This window comes from Aptenodytes forsteri, unplaced genomic scaffold (genome assembly GCF_000699145.1).
Source record: "Aptenodytes forsteri isolate BGI_AS27 unplaced genomic scaffold, ASM69914v1 Scaffold309, whole genome shotgun sequence".
NCBI classification, from domain to species: domain Eukaryota; kingdom Metazoa; phylum Chordata; class Aves; order Sphenisciformes; family Spheniscidae; genus Aptenodytes; species Aptenodytes forsteri.
The window spans coordinates 4,356,354-4,375,640 of NW_008795857.1; the positions used below are offsets into that span (position 1 = coordinate 4,356,354).

General features: G+C 44.1%; 1 protein-coding gene across 1 annotated transcript; it reads right to left on the bottom strand.

The window, feature by feature from the left end:
• Nucleotides 1–467: 467 nt before the first annotated feature.
• Nucleotides 468–19,156, bottom strand: RSPH9 (radial spoke head 9 homolog). The gene is made up of 4 exons (XM_009283816.1): nt 18,977–19,156; nt 18,269–18,398; nt 17,561–17,707; nt 468–721 (listed from the first exon to the last, which is right to left on the bottom strand). Exons 1-4 carry the CDS (start codon nt 19,154–19,156, stop codon nt 561–563), a joined length of 618 nt encoding a protein of 205 aa, XP_009282091.1. The 3' UTR covers nt 468–560.
• Nucleotides 19,157–19,287: the final 131 nt, after the last annotated feature.

Sequence of the window (19,287 nt, forward strand, 5' to 3'; positions counted from 1 at the left end):
TGCCCACAGTTAATTTTTTTCTACAGTTTAGTGCCATGAGCTGGAAAGACCCCTCTAATTTTGGTGAAACCTAGCATCTGAAAAACAAAATACTCTCTTCGGTATGCCTTTCTAGAGTTCAGGGTTTAGTACTGATCCCTTACAGTATGCATCAGCTTTCTACTCTGACTCCAACTCTATTTTTGTTGTCATTCATGGGTGACAGCAGGCATTCATTCATGTTGTCTCCAAATTAGTTTTTGTGTAAGCATGGTGTCTTTTTAATCAGGCAGATGGCCTAGGTTTGATTTCTGACCTAGGGCTTCACCCGTCATGGAAGAAAATGCCATTTCTTACTATCTAAAAGATCTGCCGTGACACATTACAGGGAATTCGATCTGGAGTTGAGGGAGGATTGCACACAGTGGAGTCCTAGGAAGAGAATCGGGGCCAGAGTCCAGGCACAAAAGAATCCTGCTCGAAGTGCAGAAGTTTCACACATTTATTAGAACAAGCAGTAAACAAAAATCTCCTAAGTATAAAATCTAAATGTTCTCGAGTCCTCGTCCCACACAGGAGAGTCACAGCATGAAGGGCAGATCTAAGTTCTTCTCGCCAGTGCCAAAGTAGACGTAGCCATATTGCTTGGTCATTGGGACATGGTAGAACGTCAGTCCCAGCCACAGCAGGCTCCGCAGCACCACCACAGTGCCTCCCTTCTCTAGCTGGACAGTCCAGGAGCCTGTGTGAGAACATGTGCTAATGAGTCACTGCAAAGGAGAAAGAGGCTGCGTTCCTGGCGCAAACTGTCCCTAAGCTGGGAGAAGGACTGCGGTGGGTTAACAGCGCACAAGGCTGCACTGGAGTTTGTGACACCTGAAAAGAGGGAAGCCAGGGAGACCAGAAACCTTGATGCCCTTTCTTCTTTTGTCAATTCAGCATTACAGGCTGCCCTCGTTTCCAGATGTTTTGCATCTTCCAGTTTCACACAGTAGCATATTCCCATGGCTATGATGGTAATGTCGTATGCATCACAGGAAGGGACCCTTGGAGCTCCAGACTTGTATACTTGATCCCTAGGAGAGGCTACAGCTATTCTTGGCTGCTTCTGAGTGGGCAGCAGTTACTCTAACAAGCTCTGCCACCTACTTGGTCTAGCTAATAGCTACAGAGAGCCAAGACTAGCTATAGCAATCCTGCATAGGTATGAAATTTCTTCTTAAAATAAACTTGTAACATTAGTAGTGGGAAGAGGAAGAAGGCGCTTTCCTGCTCCAGGGAAGACCGGTTTCCCTGATGCAGCAACTGGGAAAGAGGAAGAAGAGAAAGTGAAAAGCAGGGTATTTCCTATCTCAGAGAAATTTACAGAAAATGCTAATGCTCTTCAGTCCTTCTTGGCTCCACCATTGAAGAGGATGTGCGTGGTAGGGGCAAAGGGATTAGTTTCTGCCTTAATTTTGCTTTGGCTCTGCAGAGGAGGTTCAGAGCCAGTGTGAAAATGCAGTTTCTCCTGGATGTAAGGAGCTCTGAGCCACCGAGTATTTGTTTTGCGTCTGACACGATAGCCTGGGAACAATGCCGGAGGGGAGGGGGCTGGAGCATCGGCCTGGATTCAATGCCGGAGGACAAGGAGCTGCCAGGAGAAGAAAATACCAGCTTCAGCACCAAATCAGTAATGCCTAGAGGCTACAATGTAGGGAAGAAGGTTCCCGCTAAATCTCCATCTAAAAGCAAAAGCAGCAGGCCCAAATAAAAAAAAATGCAGCTGGAGCTGTCAGGCTACTACTGGCCTATAGTCAAGCGGTCAGCCTATCTGCACCCAAAGCCAAAATCTGCCAATTCCAGAGTAAGCAGAAAGCCCATAATGTGTTGGGCCAGTTAGACGGTATTCATCCTTGTAGATAATTTTAGGCTCATCAATTTATGCTATGACTCATGCTTACTCATGTCATGGTTAGCCAGGGGAAGGGCTTTTGTGATTGCTGTCAGCTGCCAGTCCTCCCCCTCCCACTAACTTCTGACTCTTGGCCAATTTTAGTCACATCCAACAAAGGGCTGAAGGGCTTTAACACCACAAGTTCCTACAACAGGTCGCCACAGGACATGGCCCAGGGGTTGACTGCAGCTCCTGAAACTACTTGTTTGGCCTGCCAGCAGCTGCGAGGAAGCGCAGGCTGTTTGGCTTGCCTGGCAGCCAAGAGGCAGCAGCTAGCTGGGCAATCTCTGTTTGCCTGGCTTTGGGCTCTTGCACGCTCGCTTGCAGTACGTGTAGTCTCTTACGCAGTTCATGGCAAACTGCAGTAGCTGAGGGCTTGAGGGAGGAGGGATGTTGAGGGGAAATGTATGTATGGTGTTTGCAGAATCAGAAAGGAACAACACAATTCAAAGCCCTGCAAAACCAGGTGTCACGAGTTGTGCTGCTCTCCTGTTACCTCTCTCTTCTCTTTGTATTTCTGTACTTTTCAAAAGTTTCTTGGACACCATTGTTTCCCCTGTCTCCTTCAGTAGCAAATTCCACAGGTTTGTTATATCATAATATGCACAACATCAGTCCTGCGTCATCTTTGATCCGTTACCTTTCAAAGTACCCTCTTCAGTTATGTGCAAACATGGAACTAAATGAACAGCAAGAACCCCTACCTTCCATGACAGTCACTGAACTTTCTGACAAACGGACTCTGGCTGCAGGATAGAAGTACAAAGGAGACATTCACAGTCTTTAAAGACTCGGGAGATTTCTGCACTGGAGAACTTACTTCTGACTCACTCAGCTCCATGTTTCCCACTAAAGACAAACAGCTGGAATCACAGTAAAGCAAAGCGCTACTTAATATAGGGCAGGATCAGCACAGGTGTGTGCCATCTTTTCACCTTCCTTGCACTGTGACATTCTTTGCGCAGGTCCTAGTTAAAATATGAGCTAGTGTCTTCACAAGCGGTGGTTTCACATACAAGACAACCCCAATCTCCCATACAGTCTCTCCAGTGCCACTCATATGGACACAAACTGGACTGGATCTTTGTCATACCTGGAGTAAAAACACGTATTATGGTTCAGCCACTGGGATTACAAATTCTGACTGACTGACTGGGTCTCCAACAAAATCTGCATGTTCTTAAGAAACTTCACTACTTGGATAGCATGGAAACCCAGATGAACACTTCACTACAAGGCAGATCATCCAGTGGCTGAAGCACTACAGCCATCTGCTGTCAAAGGACAAGCTTTCAAACACAGTTTCTTGAACTTTGCCGCTCCAAGTTTTCAGTATTTGCTAGTGGCAGTAGCTAGACTATGCATAGGGGTGTTGAGCAACACGTGGCAAGTAAATAGGTCTGAATGTAATTGTGACAAATAACTTTTTCCATTTCTCCTTTGAACACTGAACTGACTTTGCTTTCAGTGCAGGATTCTTGCAGCTTGAACTTGCAGAAATGATCTGCAAGCCCTTCATCCAAATACTGGTGGCTCTTGCTGCAGCTTTACACATCGGTTTGCAGGGGGGACTAAATTTTTGGAAGAGTTTCTCTAACAAAAAGATAATGGAATGAGGAACTCTTCATTGTCTTTGATTTAGGACCAGTCCTCTAAGAAGCAAGTCTGTCAAGAATAGGACTGTGCCTTGCCTGGCTGGGTGGTGAAAGCCTGTAGGGATTATCTAGTTTGCTAATGCCTCCCAACATACTGGAAGCATCCAGCAGCCTGGGTACATGTGATAGCTTGTATATGTATGTTCATGTACACAGAAGAACCCTCTGCCCCAAACTATTTACAAAGAACAAAAAGAAATGCCTGGAGCATGACAAATGGGAAAGGTGAGAGGGAAAACAGGGATATTAATGCTCTCAGGAACTGTATCTGGATTCAGACTTCTTTTTGTTGGACAAATTTGCAAAGAAGGTAGAGTTCAACTCGATTAAATCCCCAATCTATGCTCTGGGGCAATACAGTACATGGATCCATGATCTCCTCAGAACATTTACCTGGTGTCACACAAGCTTATCAACCTCTGCAGAGTATTCATCAGCAGTTAACTGCTGATCAAAGGAACTTCCCGTGCACCTTCACACCTGTCAGAAATGGACAGATGTAATTGAAGACAACTCCATTCACTTTTATGCTAGATCTCTGAAGGCTGTGATGTGCAGCTGCTTCATTTCCCTACCATCTGTCCAAGCTGCAAACTCTCAAAGGGCTCAAATTTGTCATTTCATAAATGCGAGACCTTTGGGGAATATCAAGTTGTTATACTTTCCAGCTCTTCTCTGATCCTTGACTCTGCATCTAGTTCTATGCAAATATGGACAAAAAAGTTTTGCTGATGCTGCATAAGTCTTCCTGTGAAATGAGGACCTGAACAAAACAAGCAGGTTACCTAAGGGCAATCCCAACTGGACTGACACAACATAGGTTGAGGACAGGTAAAATTGTAAGAAACTGCCTGAAACTGTAAGGTCATTTTCACTCGGATCCTGTTTTCAGCCAGAATGATGATTAGTCATAGAGCTGCTCTTTATTCTGCAGAGCCAAACAGCAGCAGCAGTGCCACCTTCCACCTTTTACTAACAAGATACTGGGGACATTTTTCTAACCCAGCTATCAAAGGTGATCTATTCAGTATACTTTTCCAGACTGGACTTCTGCAACACACAAAACCCATTCAGAAACTGCATGTGATACACAATGCTGGTGTCTGCCTTCTAAGAATATATCACATTAAAGTTCTGGAACCTATCTGCTTATTTTGGTCCTTTTCTTTAAAGGAAGAAATTAGGGCCCATTATCTCAGTACTTTTTTTTTTCCGTATCTCACCACATTAGTAGCATTTGAGAAAATAGTCCAGAAAACAAAATTAATATTTGAACTCATGAGACATAGAGAAAGTTGTTCTCCTTGAAAGATCCAAGACAATTGTATTCTCTTCCATCACAGCTCAAATCTCACAATCTTCAAACAACAAGATGCTTTTTCAGGCCCACCTTTCTTGTAGGAGTTTGAAATAACGATGTCATAAATCACTCTAAAAGTACTTTAATCAGTAGCTAATGAACAGTATGAAATAATAGCTTAAAATGAATATGCCTTCTTTCCTCCCTCAAGAGAAAGCCTTAGAAATGCATTTAATAATACAATATAAAAAGGGATGAGGAGAATTATGAAAATTAAATGCTGCTTTTATCCTTTTTTTTTTTTTTTAAACTTCTGCTATTACAAATGGTTTTGGAGTAAAATCATTGCATAGGTAGTAGCTCTGTATTACTATAAAAATGCAGAAGCAGGATGCTGGGTTCAAATCCTTTCTAACATTGGCTCAGAATATCCCATGGCACTCCCTGTGCTCATCATTGCCCCTGTGTCAGACAACATGTCTCTTACTGGGAGGCTGGGAAGCTCAGAGCATCAGTCTGTAAGGTACACCAAAACTCCCAGGTAAAAGTTGTCAGGAAAAAAAATTAAAAATTATTATTATTTGGATTGGAGGGAACACAACTAGAACTAGGAGACAGTAAGTAAAAGCTGACTTTCCTAGAGTTAAATACTGATTTTGACTTGCATCTACATGTGAGCTGTAGCCTGTATTGTCCCTAAATCAGGCAGCGGAGTTACCTTCACTCATCATGCAAAGCTCGCTGAGGTGCAGGGAACTGGAGGTCATTGCTCTCACGCTAGAGATTTCTCACAGTAACACTGCTCTGGTGAGGTTTCCATTCTTCAAAATACATTTTTTTAAAAGAGCAAGTTAATTCTTAAGCTGCACCCAGCAAACCTAAGGAAGCCAAGCACTGTCTGTGCTGAAACTATTGCCTGTTGCTGCTCCAGAAGGGAAGGGAGGGAGCTGCTGTGTGGGAGGAAAGAGCATGGGAAAAATATCCGCTGGATGAAGATCTGGAGCTTCCTATTCCCTCTTTGGATCAGGCTTCAGCCTCCACCCCTCCAAACACAGGCAGGAATTCTGAGGAGTCCCTTGCATCTTTCCCAAACAAGAAAGTGCTTTGAAGATCCTGATGCTCACCCACTGTTAAACCACTGCCTTTTTTATGGCCCTTCAACAGCTGCCAGGACACCAGGGCTGAATTTCAAGTGTCAACCTCCTTCTCAGCTTCTTCTTCCTTTCCAGTCACCAATAGAAATCCCTGTCTCATCCCCCATGTCTGTCTCAGCCACAGGCTGAATCTTGTAATTCACAGAGGCAATACGGTGCATGAGACATTAGCTTTTAAACAAAAGCCTTTTAAGAGGGCTGTTTGCAGAAGAACTTTCCTGCCGTAACTGGTCCACTTTCAATATGACCTCTCATAACATTGCTGCTTTGGAGGTGATTCAGCAATGCTTCATTTCAGTGCAAGCTTGAGAAGAAACAGCTTTAAAAGCTAGACAGCCCGATACAGAGGCTCCATGTCGCAAAAGCTCACAGAGGGTCATAAAAGTGACATTATCAATTCCTCTTCAAAGGAGGAAATGTCTCAAGGGAAAAGCAGCTACAGCATGATTGCTCTTACCATTAACACAATATGCTGCCACAAGAGCAGGTTATAACAGATCTTGCTGCAGTCAGTCCTGACCGAGAGTGAAGTACTGAGTTAGAGGACAAATATTAACACCCAGAGAGGGGCAACAAAACCGTTTCCCTTTGCAAAAGCAGCCGCTGCTTGGCTGCATGACCCCAAGCACTTAGTTCTGACAAAGCTACACGACACCCATGGGATTTAGCTTCCATTTCCCTCCAACAGAAAATCCTACACTGGGAAGAGCTTCCTATTTCTAATTTGCTGTCTGTAGGGAACAAAGACAAATTGCAAAGCAGAGCAGCTGTAAGGAAAGGTCACTGTGCTCTGGCTCTCAACAAATTTCGTCACACGGACATTTCACGCACAGCCCACCAGCCATAAGGACACATCCAAACACTCTTATGTGGGGCTCAAACTCCTTCATGCCACTTAATGGCTGCAAACTAAATCTCTCTCATTTGCTTGACACACCACCTGCACCCCATATGTTAACACTGCTGTCAATATTTCCAATTCCCCATATAACTATTTAATAATAATTAAACGAAAACACAGACTGGTTGCAGGTTCAGTACTATTTTAAAAAGCCACCAGAGCCAGGAAAGCACAGCTTACAGTCAGTCAGATGCTGCCAAGTGGTTCTTGCGTGGTCCTAATGCCTGCCACCTCTTTGACACACAAACACAACCATGCCCAAACCTCAAAGTAAAATCATCTTACTTCAGAGGAGGCTTTTTCTCTCCATTATCCTCTCCCACTGGGGATGCCTCTGCAGCACAAATGATTAAGACAGGCCTGGGCCTTCCGTTTACACACAAAGTACCTGTTTCTTGCTGACAAGGAAGACTCAGGGATTGCAACGCTGTCCCAGATGCACAGTATTCAGGTGCCTCCAAGTACTGGGTGAAATTCAGGCCATACTTAGACATCTGACAACAGTGCTACTTAATCCAGTTGAAGCAGTTTCTGCCCTCAAACTCTTACTCCCCCCCTCATCACTCTTCCATCATAGAGACCACAGAAGTGTTTATTTACTGCTCAGTGAACCAGATCAGGGAAACGATCTGGCTGAAAAATAGTCCAGCCAAAAATAAAGTTATTTTTCCAGCTGGAATCTGGCTGCACAGCCAGCAATGCCAACACAAAAGAAGGGACAATACACAGACATAAATGAGCAGCAAAGGATGGGAAGGACTGAAAAAGCTAGCACAGGAGTAATACAGATCAAATTACAGCCTCCCTTATAGCCCAATTAGTTTGCCCTTTAGTCCTAAATCCACCTGATAATTAGAATAGAGCTAGAATCCTTTTCACTATTTTTTTTTTGTTAAGAAAAAGGTGCAGACTTTGCACAGAAAGCATCCAGAACAAAGATTTGGAATGGGGCTGTGCGCTAGAGGAAACAGCAAGACAATATGCTATCAAAACTTATAAGGAGTAGGAACAACTGATTAAAATCCCTGCTATTTGGATTCTGACAACAATACAGATCATTGTATCTTGGGTCTTCTGTAGTAAATTTAGAAGTCTCTCAGAGTGGCAAAGCACCCTCCTTCCAAAGCACAGGTTTATGCTGGATCCCGTCACACTCCATATTTCTTGTTCAGCTGGTCGCTGTGGAAACGTTTTTGGAGCGTGCCAGGAGTCACGTAGCATCTACCTGGGGAGCCCCTGCATTAATCCGTCACCTTCGTGGGCTTCTGTGAGCCCATTGGTTGGTAGGAAGAAAAAGAAGGAGTCTCTCACCCCTCCCTGCTCTGAATGAAAGACGCTTCCTCTAAATCTTGCTACAGGATTTCAGGCTCAATTCAGCTTCTTTGGGGCTTTTGTCACCAAACAAATGTGATGTCTTTGAAAGAAAGATTAACAGTTTGATGAAAGGATGCAATGGACAGCTTTGTTCTAGCCTGCTTCCCCCTAGAGCTTTCGGTCACTGTCACTTTCTTACCCACGGGAGAATATCTGTCTGACTCTCAGAGGAGATTATGGCCACCTTGTAAGATTTTGCCTCTCCTGATAACAAAGCACGGCCACTTTGAGGAGGTGATAATGATGAACAGGGGCTGGATTAGGGGCAAAGAACCTCACATTGATCTCTGAATTCTGAGAGAACACAAAGCAGTCGATGCTGGGATTCAAAACCCACCGAATGCTTAGAGCACATCCAATTCACTCTCCTGCAGGAGGGGCAAGGCTACAAGCCCTGTCAGTCCCCCAGTTGTACTTCTTACCTCATCGTCAAATTAGCAGGACTAGTTAAAAGGGCTTAGGACAAGGAACAGATGGCATGGATTATAAACTGTCGATGTTTTCATACTAAACTAGATACAAATTCTGGCCCAAATTACCTGAAGAGTTTACCAGTTTCTGAGAAGACTGTCACACTGAGCATATCCACATAGCACAGTGCAGTTGTGTTGATATTCAACCTAATTCTGAACACTACAGATGGCTAAGCATCTTCTAGTGCCTGGGATAGCCTAGCTATCCCTGCACAGCACAACTGCTGTACAAATATACCCATAGATGAACAGTCCCTTGTCCTTTTCCCTCTACACACAGCCACACACTCCTTCAGCATACAGAATTTCAATCCGTATGGTATCTGTGTACAGTAAAACAAGACAACGCCCGTTGTCTTCCTCCCTGCGAAAGTTCTATGGCCAAAGGGGCAGCAAACAGCAAAGCAAAACTGTATGCAGGGCTGGCACCAATGCCAACTGCTGCGCGGGCAGGAGCTGCCACTCCTTACGTGGAGCCCCTTCAGAAAGAGATCACTCCTAGCAAAAGCTGACCTCATTCTGACTTCAGTGACACACAGACTGCCCTAGGCTTTCCCCTGCAAGTAATTTTTCATCATTCCCTAGAGAAAGGGTTAGGCCAAGGCTGACTGATGTGGTGATAAACTACAACTTCTGGTTCTAAGAGGCTTTACCAGCATTTCCCATCAGTTCAGCAAGAAGTTCATCTCCTTTTCATGTCCACTGAACCAGGAACTGAAATGGAGACAGGGTGGGCAATGATTTCTTTTACTGAGGAGGAAAAACTTTAAATACAATCCCTGGAAAGTTGCTACGAAGACCCTGCTTCTGTCCTCATTCTTTCACTGCAGCAGTCAGGAGGGCGAAAGACTCCACCGCAGCTCTCAGATGATGGGCAGCCCTGCTCCAGTATAAACTCATCCAAGACCTCTGACTAAACAACACCCCTGAGGTGATACAGACCTAGGACCCAAAAGCAGTGAATGCACTGCTTTATTACCCGTAGACACAAAGCCCAAGAAAAACAGACTCCTTTCCAGAAATCGAGGCAGACCATGGACAGCCAGTCAAAAGGTCTAATACTAGCTGGCTCTGGAGTCCTCCTGCTGTGCTGCCACGTGAGAGGTTCCAGTCTGATCTTGAACTCCTGAGCTGGCAGCACCACAGCTGTAGGAGGGACAACATCTTTTATTGCTCCAAGGCAGCTCTCTTGGGTCACTGCAGGAGTGGCCTTAACAGCCTCTAAAGGCTCCCCAGTCCACACATCACTAGCAAAAATAAAGCGTCTCTACTTTTGAAGGATGTAGGAGACATGCTTATGTATTTGTGTATGGCCATTACATGCCTGTGATAGCTAAGGAGGCTAAGAAAGCTATTGAGAAGTCCAGTGACCATTCCAGAAATTGCCTAAGCTTGGAAGGGACAGCGTCTTCTCCATACCTACAGTTCAGGAGGTCAGTATACCACAGTCTGGGAACTCAGGCCTTACCTTCTCCTCAATCCGATGCTCTTCTTGGTGCTTTTCTTTCTCATTTTACTTTTCTGTGGTTTCCTTTTCTGTGCTCAACACTGACAATGCTGGCACCATAGTGCGCCCTGCTGGAAGGTAGCAGCTACGGCCATCCTAGAATTATTTCTAGGGATGGCTGACTTCAGTTTTAACAGAGACATTCAGGTACCAATGCTTTAACTAATAACCCACTGAGCCAGCTATTCGGTTCGATTCCCACATCTGAAAGCCGATTGTTCTGATGCACACTAATCTGTTTTACTCTTTCTGTACCACTGTGTTATAAAGCTCGTTTGTCAAAACCACTTGTATAAATGTCAGGTAACTCCATGGGATACTGTAGCTCCGTTTCACACATTCATGAAGCCTAAGGATCACCTCTCCTAACCAGGAGCAAGGGTAGCTGTGAGCCACACTAGGTATTTCGGTCTACATTTTGGCTACCTCTTTTTATCCTTGCTAACACGAAGCACTGCCCTCTCATTCATTATGGGTCTTTTAGTTTGGATTTCAGTGAGACAGCTTGAAAAGCCTTGTCCCCGTGTGGCTCTTGGCAGGCTAAGAAGTAAAGTGCTCTTGCTCTCAGCTTTCACAGAGCTGGGGAGGTGCTGCTTATTGTTAAGCAATGAAAGGGGAGGGCTCAGGTCACATCTGTGAAATGTCAGTGGAGAAGGGAGGCTGGGTGAAAGTAGGTGGCCAGCACAGCATAGCACTTTGCTGGATTTTGCAAGGCCACTGGGGAGATAGGCAGACATTTGTCTTAGAGCCCTGATAACGGACCAACTTGCTCTCTGCTGGCTAGCTGGGGGTTGTAAATACCTCTGCAGACACAGACTCTTCAAATGGCTGGAGACGGAGGCTGATAGGGGATTAATCGCCTGGAGGGGGGGTCGAAAGGGAGTTAATTAGCTGTGTTAATACATGGAGATAAAGCAGGTTTGTGTCTCCTGGCCTTCTTCCTTCCAGTACCTGGGCTTTTGGGGCAGCCAAGATGGGACTACCAAAATGGCCTTTGAGAGTGGCCAAAGGAAGGTATCTCCCACTTAGAAATGCAACCTCTCCATCTTCAAGGACTCATTAAGCACCAGCTTTTGCTAAACCGATAAAGAGCATGCTAAAGAAGCTCAGAGGACAGGAGGTTAGCATTCTAACCCAGGCTACTGTTAAGCAAGTTTACAGAAAGGCTAGTGCCCAAAGTGTTCAGTCAGGGAAACAGCCATAAATCCTTTTGTCTGTAATGCTGTATAAGGAATGCTCCAAAAACATTGCACATTTGGGTGAAGAAATAGAGCTACAGGCTGCGTGACTGTCATCTCCTCCACAGTCAAAATGGTAAAGGAACTGAAATGATCTTCTGTCTAGGCACTTCTCCCCTTCCTCTAGCCGAATCTTGAAACAGCAAGTGGACAAGACTCACCATGATCCACCCTGCTACTGTATACTCATTTAGAATGCTGCTAAAAAATCTCTCCCAGCATTAGAGAGTCAGCAACTACATCTGAGGGGTCTTGGCTCCACAATTCATCCTCCACAATGGACACCGATAAGTCAGGAATCTCCTCAGCCCTCTTTTGAGCCCTCCTGCATCATAGTTCAGGAAGCAAAGCCAGCTGTACTGCAAGTCCTGCACTTAAAGCCACTGTCTCAGGAACCCACTGTTGTCTTTGTGTTATTGTCACTGACAATGAAGAAGCCTGAGCTAAATATCACCCTCCACAGCTGTCATCAAGTTTACAGCCAGGCATACCAGGAAATCATCTGTTCTGGACTCCTGCATACCACTGCCCATTAAATCGAACTCAGTTACTCATGTCTGGGACTAGAACTTGTATTTGCATTTGGCTAAAACACAATTCCCAGGAAGACATTCAGCATGATGCCAAGATAGCAACAGACAAAGACTCATCCATTCCCCTTGCTAGCTGGTAATCATTTCACTGTTAAAATTTGTACCTAATTTTTCATTTTAGTTTTTCTGGCTATAATTTTCAGCTGCTTGTTCCTGTTATGCCTTTCTCTGCTATACTAAATAGATCTTCAGTACCCAATACTTAAACTCCATGGAGTATTTACACAGTGTAATACAGACATTCTCATGTTCTTTTCCGTAAGATAAACAGATTGAACTGTTTATGTCTCTCATCAGGCCTTGAATCATTTTGTGGCTCTTTTCTGCAACTCTCCAGTTTTGCAACATGCAGTAATCCAGTTCTAATTCCACTAACAGTATATGCAAAAGTAAAGTCACCTCCCTGTTCCTATTTGCTATGCCCTTGTTTATACATCTACAGATCAAATTAGCCTTTTAAGTCTCAGGATCAGACTGGGAGCTGATGTTCAGTGGGTTGTGCCTGGATTTCCTTTCAGAGCCACAGCTTCCAGAATACAAGTCTGGCTTCCAGTCCCTGCTCTTAGATAGGTGATTTTGCAGGTAGCTACATCAAAACGTACTTTGTTTAAGCAAGCCAAGTTTGCCAGATCTCTGTAGCCATCTTGCCCTTGTTATTATTTGTCTCTCTACCAATCCTTTACTTCTAGATTATTTATAAATAAGTTGAAAAATACCAGTTCTGGCACTGGTCCCAGCTGAAGCCTCTTCTGACCCCTTCCAGAAATACACCCATTCAGTGATTTCCGAATCACAACTAATCAAGATCAGTTTAAGGGAATAACTCTGCAATGCTGGGATTTATTAAAGGTTAGCATCGTAAGTATGCCACAAGTCTCCTGAGATAATGATTTCAGGAGTAACTTACCTGGCTCTGCCATTTTCATTTTCTGACGAACATAAAAGGTTGCCTAACTCTACCCTCCCTTAGCAAATAGTCTGAAAACTGTTTGAAACAGTATTTTATTGTCTTCATTTGATGTGAGTCCATATTCTTTCCAAAAACAAACGAGAAAAAAATTATTGAGCATATCTGCCCTTCCACATTCTTATCAGCCTTTTTACCATCACCATTAAGTGACAGTTTCTAGTACCATTACTACGCTTTCTTTTCCTCTCAATATACTTGAAAAAAATCCTCCTTATAGTTGTCATGGATTACTCCAGGTTATCCTGGCTTCCTTTGTCATTTTCTACTCATTATCAACTCCAATTTATATCAATCAAATTGTTCGCAACTTTCTGCCTTTCCTTTTATATTGCTTTTTTTTTTTTTAAATTCTAATTCCTACTTTTACCCCACCAGTGAACTGTGGTAGGCTTTCAGCCAAAAGCAGCTATTTCTTGACTGGGAGTCATGACTTTTGAATAAACTCTTCTCATAGAAATCCTATTTCCACTCATATCTTTTCCTATCCACATTTTTCTTTCCCTTTGCCTCTCACATACCTCCCCTCCTGCATTAGTTTTTAATAGTGCCCTGTTGGTGTCCCTTATCTCCGTATCAAAGTGATCTGAGCCAGTAACCTGTAACAAACCTTCAGAGTCAAGTTATTGCTTTTCTGAACTGTAGTTTGAAAGCGCCAAAGAACTGAATTCTCCATCCCCTATTTTACTTCCTCCCAAGCTTTCCATTCTACACTAGTACCTTGAGCTTTCTCCCATCCCCTTCCTTTATCCTTGCAGAATGTAGCGTTGCCTGATCTGATACCATGACCACAGTAAAATCATCCTTTCCCCTTCATTTTCACTTTCCCCATCATGCCAATGCCTGAAAAGTGACTATTATTTCATATCTACACAACATTGGGTCATCAAGTGAAACTGCTGTAGGCATGCTAGGAATTATTGCTATTTGCTTTGCCATTCCATTATCTACAAGCACACGTAAAACTGCCACAGCTCTAGTTCCTGAAATGCTATCACCCAGGGTGCCAAACCCCATGCAGCAGAAAGGACCAGGCTGGCAATCTGCCAGCAGCTGAAAGGCTACATCTAATTGTGCATAAAGTTGAGCAGATTGTCTGCTTAGACTAGAGCAAACAAGCTTATCTTTAATGCAGACATATGGCCAGCAAAACCTACAGATCCCAGCATGCAACATTCTAGCCAGCTGGCCATTTGGATCAGAATGAAGCATTACATGATCTGATACTGTGGTGACAGAAGATCAGTATCGCAACCCCTCCATGTTCAAAAATCATGAGTCAGGCCACTCGAATTCATGAGTTTGGCTCAGAGAGCTGGAGATTTTCAAGGGGATAAACTGATTGAATTTGCTTTTGAGACATGGTTCACATTCCCCCACTTTTCTCTACAATCATTAAAAAAATGTATTTTTTTAATAAAAGCTAAGTCGTACAGTCACTTGCCTCTGGGAGCTGAGACACCAAGAAAAAACAGACTCACAGTACGATTAGGGGAGGAGCAGCAACATATTCTGAACTCATAAAGTGCACAAATAACCTGATAGACACACAGACAGAATCTGGAACCTGCAATCACCACAGATATCACTGGTAAAGATAAGGGTGGCAGACAGTTTTGTTACAAAACTCCAAGTTTTCCAATCTTGCACTAAACTCTGCTTTTACCATTGTTTCCTTTATTCAACCCGGTTTTAACTTCCTTTCTTCCCACCTCTCAGCTGTCATATAAAATGTTCTCTCTGCCTCCAACTTTCCATTCTGTAAGACACCTCTGCTCTCCTATAATGACACACCATACATTTTATGACAGTTACCCCCTTGACAGCCATCACAGATGCTCAGTCTCCAAGTGATAAGGAAACTATTCCAACTCAGTTGTTACTTTTAGACAGGTTAAAATCAGCCCTTAATCTCTCAGTCCTGTTCTTTAGGTCTTTTAAGATGCTAGGGAAACTCTAGCCAATGCAGGCTGGGAGGGGAGAATTACTCAGATGTCATTCACCTTCAGTCCACTTTTTGTGTATTTGTTGAGGGCAGAGACAATTCTGGCTTCAGCCACAATTCTAGATGCAATAGATTTGGGAATTCCTACTTCTGCTCTGACAATAACTGTTCAAGAGAGGATCTAACCAGGAAAGGTGAGAAAAGCTTCAGGTCAAAATGAGGGGATTTGCCAGAGCTATGAACAACATGTCAGGAAACAGAAAAAGCACTGTCTGCTCTGGGTCAGGACCAACATGCACTGGCAGAGTTGAAGGAAGGCAATCCAAGAACCAAAGCTTGAGTGCCTTGCAGCCAGGAGTGAGTGACTTTGGCAGAGCCATGCTGATAAAATCAGCAGAAAGCCTGTGTCTGCCCTCTGTTCTTTTTTTCCCCACAGTTTCACAAGCAACCGGTACTTTAGGCAACCTGAATGCTTGTTAAAGGGGGGTGGGTTGATCTTTCTTTAATGTCAAAGCTCCTATCTGCATGTGATAGAGTGCAATTAGAGAGGCTACATGCCTTGCTGATCCTGTAACCAGTTCCTGTCTTACTTCCTTCGCCTGACAAGCTCACTCCATCAATCCCCAGGTTCAGTCCAAAAAAGAGCAGGACAATACAGCCAGAGCTGCACAGGCACCGTGATGAATTTTCTCCTCTTCCATTAAGAAGCACTCAGCCGCACTTGAGCTCAGGTAGTCTTCGAGAGGTAACTTTTTTTGAGGAGACTGAGATCTGCACTAACAGCAACAACCTCCCGGGAAGGGGGCAAAGGTTCACGCTTACACAGACCTCAGGTTGCTACAGGAAGACAAACGTGACAGTGGCACAACTGAGCCCCACTTTGTATCTGCCGCTGGGTAAAATACAGCTACAAGTCAAATTTGATTTAAAGACTTGAACAGAACCGCCATCGTGTCTAACACACAGCATGACCTGCCAGTTGCCTCGTCCCTTGAACTAGATACGAAACACTGCAGAATGGTATCTGTAATCTTTCAAAGGTGCCATTCTCCATCACAGCTGAAGGTGGCTAAAACCAACTCTGTGATGCAAATTAGCCTTCAGGCTCTTAGCCCTCAGTGCCTGCTTTCTAGTGGAAACATAGAAAGCATGGCAGATTTATGTCCTGCTGCAGTGGCTCTGTGGTTTCAGGCCTCAGAAAATTAAAGTCTCCCTACCACAAACCCTAGAAAAAAAGAGGGGGGGGAAAATGCAAACAGTAGCAATGCCTGAGCATACCAAACTGCAGCTAAAATTTTCTTAGGAGGTATCTAGGACCTAACCCCCCTTGCAATAGTCCTTTTTGAGTCAAAAGGGCCAATTCAATGAGCCAGTGTATGTAAAAACGTGCGGTCTCTCCAGACGACACTTCTAGAAAATGACTGCAGCAAAGACACTCCCAGTAAGTTGAACAATGGTTTAGATTTTAGTGCTGTTCATGCTCTGAACAGTCAAAAGTGTTCAGAATTCAGGCAAGAGTTCACTAGGTTCATTCTCAGTTCTTTTTTGCCAAAGGAAAGATTGGGAGACAGACAGACAGACAGACAGATAGATGGATGATAGATAGATGGATGACAAAGTCTGAAAAGCTATTTACAGCACTGGCAATTCACTGTCCTTCCAGCCAATTCCATCTGGCACAGGACACCTACTATCCTATCCTGCTACTCCAGGATAGGAATAAAATAGCAAACCTAAGTTCTGATTGTGTCCCAAGAATATTTCTAGACAGCAAGATGTGGAAATGCTTGGTCCAATCTGAAAAATGCAGCAAATCAGCAAAAAGCAGTTAGAAACAAATAACAAGTCATCCCCATCTCTTTAGAGAAATATCCTGCCAGAGGAATCCCTGGAAGAGGCTTTAAATACATTTAACAGTTGTCCAGCAGAACCGTAGAGATGTGAACTGAAGATACATTCCAGTATGCACATCTTCCTTTCTCCTTCCACAGTGTGTAATTCCAGTAGAGTACAGATTATTCCACACTACAGCATTTCTAACACAGTTTATCAAAGGAAAGTTTGAATTCAGCCTCTCGGAGATACCAGCTTTGTGTTAATGAGAGCCCATTTAGATAAAGAAGAGCAATACTGGGTGGAGCAAGAGGTGTGAAATACTTCAAACCACATAAATTCCCTCTATCACTGGTGGAGTTGTCTCTCCTGGTAGGGACACCAGCTATCACAGGCTTTACAGAAGTCAGGAGGGAATATGGCACTCAGGCAGAGGGGGTAACTGCTGATGTGGTCAGCTCTGTTGTGAGGATGTGACAGCCCTGGTACACTTACATCTTACCACTGTAAGCATTTATAATTGCTTAAAAAGGGAATTAAGTACAACACTTACAACATTAAAGGATAAAGTTCCCTTACAGATTTGCAGGAACTTCTCCCAAGCACATCAACGCCGCAGTAACACACACCTTGTCACCTCGGCATTTCCCAGGCTACTTGGACTGCCTTCCCTTTCATTGTATCTCTTGATTCTGCCACCTTTACCTTGTGGGATATCATGCTCCAGAGAGTCTAGAAAGTCAGTGGATGGGTCCAGGTCAGCCTTTTCCAGCAGGGTTTTATTCTTCAGGTTAACAGGCTCGGTAAAATGGAAATAGGAACTTAACTTTTTTGCCTCCGTCAAAGACAGACCTGCGAACAGTCATTGGTGACCATTAATACAGTGAGCTGGGCTAACATACATTATACCATCGAATGTCATATCGTTTCTCTAACACCCACAGCATAGGACAGAATCACAATCTTTCTCCAATGGACTCCACAGAAGACCAAAGACTTGCCAGATATGGGTGGCAGTACTCCCTGATGCTGTGCATTACAGACCATGCTAACTGCAGTCCCAGATAAGCAATGGGCATGAGTTGAGACCAACTCTCTGTGCCCATTTGGTTACATCCTACCTCTAGATGGAGAATTCACTGCAGCTATAATTGCTAAACACTGACATAAACTATACACAGACAAATGAAACTACGGGTTTAATGACTCAGAGCCATTACTGACTCTCCTCCCACCTTCCAGAGTTGAATCATGCACCTGAACTTTAGTGGCATTGGATTCTCTCCTCCCTGTTCATCTTACCCAAGATAAAAATAAACCTGAAATCAAAACATCAGCTAGAGAAAGTAATCTTAATTTACAGCCTTTATGATCAAAGTACAGTTGATCCTGATAAAGACAATGAGAATTTACCTTCAAAGTTTCTGTTTTCACGCACAGACCCAAGAGGAGTCTTCAAAAATGCCCCCCGGGGGATGATACCAACTGCTCTGTCTATCTGTTCTATCGTAGCTACGAGGCGGGACTCCTCCTTGACCATGGGCTTTAAAGAAAAATAGGCAAATTTTAAAGGCAGGGCTTTCCTTGTTGTCATTTCTGAAAATAAACTCGAGGTGACAATAGAAACAACAACAGACTCATCAGCTTGGAGCCCAATGGCACTAAGAGGAGGACCACAAATCGGACATTCTTCTTATAAGAAGAGAAGCAGGAGCAGACAGTGTAGATTCACCAGAGAATTAACTGTCCCTCTCTTCATCCATCCTTTCCTCCCTCTCAATTAAGCTACTTATGACTTGTCTATTCTGTTATAAAGAATGGTATCTGCAGTTCCTATGTAAAGCTTCAGACACTGCAGTGAGGATCTGTACCAATTGTGCATAATAAAACATAAAGGAGAAAGAGTATTTCTCAGCTGTGTCTAACTCCAGGAGTAACTGAAGCAAGAGTTCAATCAAGAAGCCGTTGCTACACAATGACAGTGAAGAGGAAATTATATATATTCTGCCTGAGCACAGGCTCAGGCTGCTTATTACAAACAAGGAGGAGGAGCCACCACCTGTCCAGTGTGAGGGGTACAACTGTAGCGAAGAGAGTTCGAAAGTGTTTTGCTGTATTTACCTCCTTACCATCTTCAAACAATCTTTCAGCATCTTCTGCATTTATCTCAGTGTACTCGTACTCAAAAGAAGGATCCCCCTGGAAACGGCCCTTCAGCTGCTCAGCCTGCGCAACCATTTCCTCGGTCGCTGGTGGCAGGAGGCTCCATTCCACGCAGTTCAAGCTGCCAGCGACAAGCATGACACAGGCCCGAGTCCGTTGAAGCACAGGGCTCGATGCAGCCTTGCCAGACCCCTTAGGGGCACAGCGAGGCTCCCTCCAGGAGAGCTGGGCAGCCCCCCCCGAACCCCCCACTCCCTCTCTTCTCCCCC